At 39.6% G+C, this 7,995-nt stretch overlaps 1 protein-coding gene across 3 annotated transcripts in view; it reads left to right on the forward strand.

The window, feature by feature from the left end:
- LOC101845420 (coiled-coil and C2 domain-containing protein 1-like) overlaps positions 1-7,995 on the forward strand; it is a 57,327-nt gene that overhangs the window by 944 nt on the left and 48,388 nt on the right. For all 3 annotated transcript variants that reach the window (XM_013087140.2, XM_035971979.1, XM_035971978.1), the window contains exons 2-4: positions 2,871-3,018; positions 4,790-4,884; positions 7,398-7,781. In XM_013087140.2, coding sequence (XP_012942594.1) covers positions 2,871-3,018; positions 4,790-4,884; positions 7,398-7,781 — 627 coding nt within the window. The remainder of the gene's footprint in view (positions 1-2,870; positions 3,019-4,789; positions 4,885-7,397; positions 7,782-7,995) is intronic.

Genomic DNA, 7,995 nt, shown 5'->3' on the forward strand with positions numbered 1-7,995 from the left:
CACCATTCACACACACATGCTCATCAGTGTAGTGTAGTTACCTTGCTGTAGTAGTACTTAAGCTTTTCAGCTGTGTGGGTTTTCATCTTAAACTAAAGCAAGGACAAAGACTGATTTCAGTTATTGTTAAAAAAGAAAGAGAGAGTGAAGCTTGTAATCTGATAATTATTGATATACCCTCAGTCTTATTTTATGAACTGCACAAACTGCTTACTGCTTACACACTCCTAAAAATTGACATTATATTATTTAATTCTAGTTCTATGCGTGCAAACTTATAGACGTCAGATAGTAATCCTCTGTTTACAACATAAGTTCAGTTCTATTTTTGCACCCTTTTTTAGCAAGGCCCACGCCGATGAGTGGGACCAAAATCGGGGACTCCCGTATAGGCGCTGCGGGCTTGTTTTACCGGACCCGTTTTCTCACGGTGCCCTATTGTCATTCACTCGTACGGGCTTGTTTCTCAATGGATGAAAGCGAAACTTGGCAGCCAATGAGAAAAAAGAGGTCAAACTAGTCACATGCGAAAAAGAAAACACGTAGGTTACTTGGTTATGGTACTGTTCGTGTCCGAAGTTTGAGCACTCACCTACACCAGATTTGGTGGAATTTTGGATTTCTTTTTCACAACCTTGGTTGACAACCTTTCTCCTTTATTGTCTTCAAATTTTATTAATGTACGTTGCATACTTTTTGCGTACCATTGCAGAACACCACCCAAACTCAACTACATTCGGGCATTCCACTGAGTAGGTCGGGCTAGCCTGCGTCGAGTGGAAAATTCCATGACGTCATAAAGAAACAGGTCGGGGAAAGTCTACTGCGCGAGAGAGACGGGGAAACCATGTTCACCAGTTCGGCTTTCCAAAAGCTAAAAAAAGCACTTTTTAGGCTTTATCTTTATGCCTGCATGAAATTTATTTGCTTTGGATATGATAAAAAGACTTTCTGCATACAAAAAAATCAGGGAGAACAGATCACATTCTTGCGCTATCGATCGATGTGGACGGTTCTCTCGATCCTGTATTCCCCCGACCTAGATCTACATGGACTCGTCAGTTTCGTGCCAAGGAACAGGAATTATAATACTACATAGTAGCTTACATAAATTCATAGAATGGCTTTCTCTTTTGCAAGGAACAAAATATAGATTAAATCTAAAGAATTGGTGACTGAGGGGTCTTTTTTATGTATGATTACTGGTATTTTCTACCAATTTTGTACCGGTACGGAGATGGGTAAACTTCGGCAAGAAAAGGCGTTGTGGACACCGAGCTGGAGCCACAACCACGTTCTAGAAGGGAAAGGGGGGAGGGGGGGGGCGCATCTGGTGTATTGCAAATGCTAAGGAGGTTCAAGCAAAATTTTAAAAATTCAAATAAACTCAACATGGTCAGTACACTTTCTCTTGTCTTCTGTTCCATTTCAGATGTTCGTTTGCTTTCGTCATTCACTATCTGTTTTTGGTGCCTGTACACAGAGCACACCTGGTATGTTATGTTATACAATATACACAAAACTATTGCAAGAAAAGTTAATGGATATCCCATTTTAGTAACATACCCAGGGTACCTTTTCAACATTTTCGCTCACAGTGATAAAACAGCCTTTCATACAAAAAAAATAACAGCAGATTTGGAATCTGCAGAAAAAAATACAAAAGATAGCCAAGTTTCGTAGATATATTTTTAAAAATAAGAAAGTTGCAGGAGTTTGAATGTTGGCTGCAAGTCCTTGGCCTAACATTTCTTTTCTATTAATTTTTTTACACATTTCCCCTGATATTTTAAAAACTACTGCAGATACATCAAATATCTTTATAGATATAGGTTCTGCAGGAAAAACTACAATAGGCTGCCAAGTTTCATTCATGTATTCCGTTTACTACGGAATTTTTTATAAAAAATGCCTCAAAAACACCCAAGAATGTGGACCGTGTTTTGGGATTTTGTCCTTAAATGAGAGTCACCCAAAAAAAATTCATTAAAAAAAACATAACTTTTTTATTTAAGAACGAATTGTCAAAATTCAAAAACTGTGTTACTCAGCAGAGATAAGGATATCATATCCACATTGTTTTGTTGGCTTTAAAGCTAAAAAAAAAAAATTTCATGGTTCTTGCTACTTTTTTGACTTCCTATTATTGTAAATGAACTTTCGAATTTCAAAAGAGAAAAATAGTGGCAATCACATACCTAGATTATGATCAAGTCTGAGTACTGAACTGACTATCAAGCAGGCATTCAACAACACAGATGTAATTCTCTTGCAATGTTGAATGTTCTTTATTTTTCATGACCTTGAACTGGTATCTTAAAGACGTAGAAAAAAGTTTTGAACTGATGTTCACGCATGCTCAAAGAAACTAAATGTGTGTCATCATGGTGAAGTATCAGTTGCTCGATATAATATTGAAAGGGATGAAAACAACATTTTTCCGCCCGCTTGGCAATTTTTATCTATTTATTTTTTTACCGTAACGTCTTGTATGTATATTTTTATACATTATTGTATGGATTTTACTGAAAACGTTTTTATGAAAGGCACATAAAATTTTAAAATTTGCATTGTGAAGGATACTTAAGCTTTGAAAGTCACCAAACTTTAGCGCTCATTTTCTCACTATCTCAGACACCAGATGACACCATCTCTTTCAGTCACAAGTGTCTTGACTTTTAAGCAAGATATATGTGGGTATTTTTTTCACCAAAAGCAAAGCAAATAAACAGGCTTTAAGATGATACCAAAGATTCCGTATGTGCACCCACACACATGCAAAACTGACGAGCATGTGATTCGACCATGTCTTAAAACAATACTCTTTAAAAGTTACTAAATGATGAAATAAACTAATTCTTCTTGAACAGATGGGCTTTGGGGCCATGCCTGGACTCGAGGACATGGATGCAATGGTATATGGAGATGATGATGATGATGATGATTTAGAGGCGGAATTAGCAGCTCTCGCTGGGGAAGATGATGGACCTGTTCAAAGGACAAAGCCAAAAAGAAAAGGTATCATGATGATTTTTTGTTGCATTTATATATGCATGTTATCTTTTATATATTTTATGTGCAGAATGTAAAATAAGTATATATCTGAATCTGATGGCTTGTGGCACCAATTGTTTTGTATTTTATATTATTATTCTTTTGTAATGAGGTTTGGGAGGCTTTTAATATAAAATTTCGACGAAGGATTTAAGGATGATTGTAGTTTTATTAAATTAAATTCTTAATTTAATTAGCTACTGACCTTTTTACTGTGCAAATTTGCCTCATTGATACTCAACTATCATAGTCATAGTTTTTTGCTTTTTTCTATTGTGTTTGTGAAAGTTATTGAACACTTATAATGATTTAATATGCAACTGGAAAGGCTCTCTGACTTTTTTATTTCAAGTTTAAATTTTTTTAAATTGTAAAAGTATCAGGGCAGTTTATGGTAGCATAGTATTTTTTACAGGGATGGAAATTTTCCGTCCGTAATTTTGATTTGTTCCGTCATTTTCCAAAAGTGGGACCTGATGTCCTGTCTCATTTCTCTTCTCAGAAAGTGCGTCTCTCTCAATCTTTCTTTTTTTCTCTCTGTTCCTGTCTCTTTATCTTTCTGTATCTCCCATTCTCCCCTGTCTCTCTTTATCATCCCTCCTACCCCCACCCCTTCTCTCTCTCTCTCTCTCTCTCTCTCTCTCTCTCTCTCTTTCCCGCTCTTTTTCGGGCTGTCTCTCTCTCTGTCTCTCTGTCTCTATCTCTCTGTCTCTATCTATCTCTCTCTCTCTCTCTCTCTCTCTCTCTCTCTCTCTCTCTCTCTGTTTCTCTCTCTCCCTCTCTCACGCGCTCTCTCTCTGTCATTCTCTCCAGTCCTATCCCTCTCTCTTTCTCTCACACTCTCTCTCTCTCTTACTTTTAGTAGATTGTGGACAGATCAGTTTCCATCCCTGTTTATAGGTTCGAGTTTTGTTGCTTTAGCACTACATAATACGAATACAGTCGAAATTGTCTAAGACAGCCTCCCATTGTCGAAGAGAAAAGTGGTGTCGGTGGCCTAGTGGTTAGGCTACCGGACTCATAATTGTGAGGTTGCGGGTTCGGGGGTTAGAGCCGTGGGCCCGACGTTGTGTCCTTGAGAATGCACTTTACATGAATTTTCCTCACTTCACCTAGATGGGAATGGGTACAAGGCCAAGACAGCAAAAGATCTTGTCAGTATGTTAGTGTTCTAACGCCTATAAATGGCCGCTTCTACTGATGCTTCCCAGGAAGCAGAGGTTGTTTCAGAATGCTCTCATGTCTGCTGGGGTAATAGTATAGATTGTGAAGCGCATACAGCTTGCTGTTGAGCTGGGATTAGTGCTATACAAATGGGTTATCTATTATGATGATTATTATTATTATTATTATTATTAGACAGGTGAATGTCTCAGACCATGTCATTATAATGTTGGAAAAAAAACGCAAGGGAGGAAGTGGCAATGCTGGTTTATACAGGTGATTGTCGTAGACAGGTGGCTGTTAGAGCAAGTTTGGTGGCTGTTACAGCAGGTTTGACTGAACTCATCATATCATTCTGTTGGTTGTCCTTTGTCCTTTGCTGTATTTCATATTCTGTTGGCAGTCTAAATTCTGTTTGTAAACCAAATTGCCGTTTTGGGATCAATAAAAGTGTAATTTATTTGATTTATTTATTATTGTCCTTTGCTGTATTTCATATCATTCTGTCGGAGATCCATTGTCCTTTTCTGTATTTCCGTCTAAAGTATCAAATCAACAATGTTTTTCTCAGCTCCTATGCCAATTGCTGACATAGAAAAGATGGCAGCCATGGGAATGAATGATTTTGATGAGGATGTCTCGGACACAGAGGATCCAGAATTATTGGTAAGTTATTTGTAGAATGACTTGTGAGAGGCTAGCATTACAGCATGGATTGTTGTGGCATCCTTAGCTTCTTGCAGGTCATGGAGGATCAAGGAAGTTCACTGGAGCTGTTTGTTCAATGGCTGGATTATGAAATAGTTAACTTGTATACAGAATGATAATAATAATAATGATAATAGATAGCATTTGTATAGCACAAATTCCCGCTCAGCAGCAAGCTACATGTATATGCACTTAAAAATCTATATTATTGCTCCAGCAGACCTGATAGCATTGTGAAACAACCTCAACTTCCCAGGAAGCATACAGTGCAAGCTGCCATTTTATAGGCACTAAATCAGTTTGTTGTGAAAAAATGTGCAAAGTTTTAAATGTCGTAGTGATACATTGCTTAATGGCATTACATTTGAAGAGTTGATGTGGGCCTGTCTGTTCTGTCTAGTTCCAGAATACTTTCAGGTTTGTTGATTTGGTGCTAATGCCAAGGTTTATATTAAAATACTTTATAGGAGAACTGCAATGGCTAAGGCTAGTTTCAATAAAATGAGCCCAATCCTGAAAAATAGAAACATATCAATGAACACCAAAATGAAAGTCCTGAAATGCTATGTTTGGTCAACCCTTCTATATGGCTGTGAATGCTGGACAATCACTAAAGACAGTGAAAATAAAATAGAGGCAACAGAAATGTCGTTTCTTAGGAGACTGCTAAGAGTATCATGGAAGGAAAAGAAATCAAATGAGGTAGTGCTTGATGAAGCCCACGTGGGACGCTCAATGTTAAAAACAATCAGGAAACGACAAATGCAGTTTTTGGGACACCTGAATAGACATAAGGGTCTTGAACATCTAGCTCTCACTGGCAAAAGTGAAGGCAAGCGAGGCAGGGGTAGGCCCAGAACAACATACTTAGGGAACCTAAACAAATGGGTAACAGGGAAAAATCAGGGAAACGTAGCTTTTCTGAGAGCATCCGAGCAAAGGAATGAATGGAAAATCATGATCGCCGATGTCTGTCGCAGATCTGGCACTGGATGATGATGATAGGTCGGGTACAATTTTGTTCACTGATTTCATATTGGGATGCTCTAAAAACTTCAGTTGTAGATAAATTTTCAGTCCTCAAAATGGTAACTCAGTTAATCTGTATCAATTTTGGGAAATATTTTATTTTTTAAATGAAGTTTCTTACGAGTGATATAAAAGGACAGGACAAAAGGATATAGAAGTAGAAATAGGACTAAAAAAGTGGCGTTGAATGGGACACATCTTAAAGCCCAGAAGAAACATCACATGACAGTCACTGCAGTGGAACCCACAGGAAGCATGAGACAGGGGGAGGCCACGAGAAACATGGAGGAGATGCGTGGAAAGGGACATGAGAGAGATAAAGCTCACTTGGAACAAGCTTGGAAGGATGGCCCAGGACAGATAAATTGAAGGAGCGTGTATGTGGCCTGTACCCTGCCAGGGGTGATAGGCATTGATGATGATGATATAACATTACTTTTTTTCTTGCCTCTCACATATTCACTTTATAATACCGCTCGTGGTCAATAGTGTTTATTTTGACTAATTGATCATCCTTCAGTTCTCAAAGAAGGCTTTTATGCTTTCTTACTTACTTGGCTGTTGAATAATCATCATGATCATTGAGGGCAGCAGTAAATGATATATTTCCGTACTGCAGTGAGTTTACAGAACACAAAGTGCTACAAAGGAAACAGAGAGAGACAGAGAGACACAGACAGAGACAGACAGAGAGAGAGAGAAGGGGGAGAGGCAGAGAAAGAGAGTGAGAGAATGTTTTACGGAGCGGTTTGTTCCAGCACGTGAGACATGTATTTACTAATGTCCTGCCTTGTTGAGCGTATGCGCAAGTGCACCTACTTTTGTAACATCTACTGCCATTGTAAACGACCAAGACAAATTTCTCCCTACGAGATGAATAACGATTGTCATTCCTTCTCAATCGCATCACAAAAGAAGCCCGGCATCTGTCATACACTGGGCCACACTGCTCAGTCCTTCTGTTGACCCTCTCAGCTTCTTCTGTAGTGTCAATGGTACCCCCCCGGGGCGGTGCTACTGACTGAAGTGTCTTTAGACTGTTCCCAAAGGGGGGGACATTAACCTGTTCTTATGCACAGTAGAATTGTAATTGTAAATGGGCTGATTCATCAATGTCATAGTCATAACTGTGCCTGAACTGCAACAGCGAACTGCTGGTTTTTCTTTCCTAATCCTTACTGTGGTCATTTTCCTCTACTTCTGTGGTATGTTTTTCACACTCTTGGGACCCGCTATTTCCAGGGTGCCTTGATAGTCGAAGCAGACTTTGTGCTGTTGAAGCTAGAGAGGCGAGAACAGTAAGTCCGATTCCCTGTAAGAACTTCTGTGTTGACCTCCACCCTTTGGCGTTCATATGACCTTATGCAGTTGCGAACGCCGTAAAACCTCTACTAAAACAATAAAACAAAAAAAGCTTTAAAAAAAACACACTATTTTTTCAGGCTGAGTTGGAAGACTTAAAGGAAGACGCCTCGCCAGCTCCGTCTCCCTCCAAAAGCCCTCACGTCAGCCCTGAGAAGTCCACTCCAACAGCCACGCCACCACCTGCTCCTCAGCGCCAGGCGGCCCCCATCTTTGAACCGACTCTTCCCTCCCAGGCGTTCACCCCTTCCCCTGTGCCTAGAAACCTACCATCTCCCCAGAAAGCCCCGAGCCCCTCTCCGAGACCCAGTCCCACTCCAGTGTCACCCGCTGCGCAGCCCTCGGGGGCGAGAGGGATGGTGGGCCTTTTGGAAGAGAGGGTCAACATGTACAAACAAGCTTCTGCTAATGCGAAGGCCTCAGGCGACAGTTCGAAGCAAAGGAGACTTGATAGAGGACTTAAAGTAAGAAAACACTGTCCAAGGTTATCCTTTCTATTCCATTATGATTTTGGATGTTTCGAGGTCTTCAATTCTATGCAAACTGCTTTCCTAAAGGCATCAGATAGCAGTCCTCTCTTTGCAACAAATATAAAAATAATATGTGTGCACCTGTTCTTGATTTCCCTTCTTGTTTATAAACTTTTGTAGGTGGTTCGCTCCTTCTTTTCTATAAAAA

Source organism: Aplysia californica, unplaced genomic scaffold, assembly GCF_000002075.1.
Source record: "Aplysia californica isolate F4 #8 unplaced genomic scaffold, AplCal3.0 scaffold00550, whole genome shotgun sequence".
Lineage (NCBI taxonomy): Eukaryota > Metazoa > Mollusca > Gastropoda > Aplysiida > Aplysiidae > Aplysia > Aplysia californica.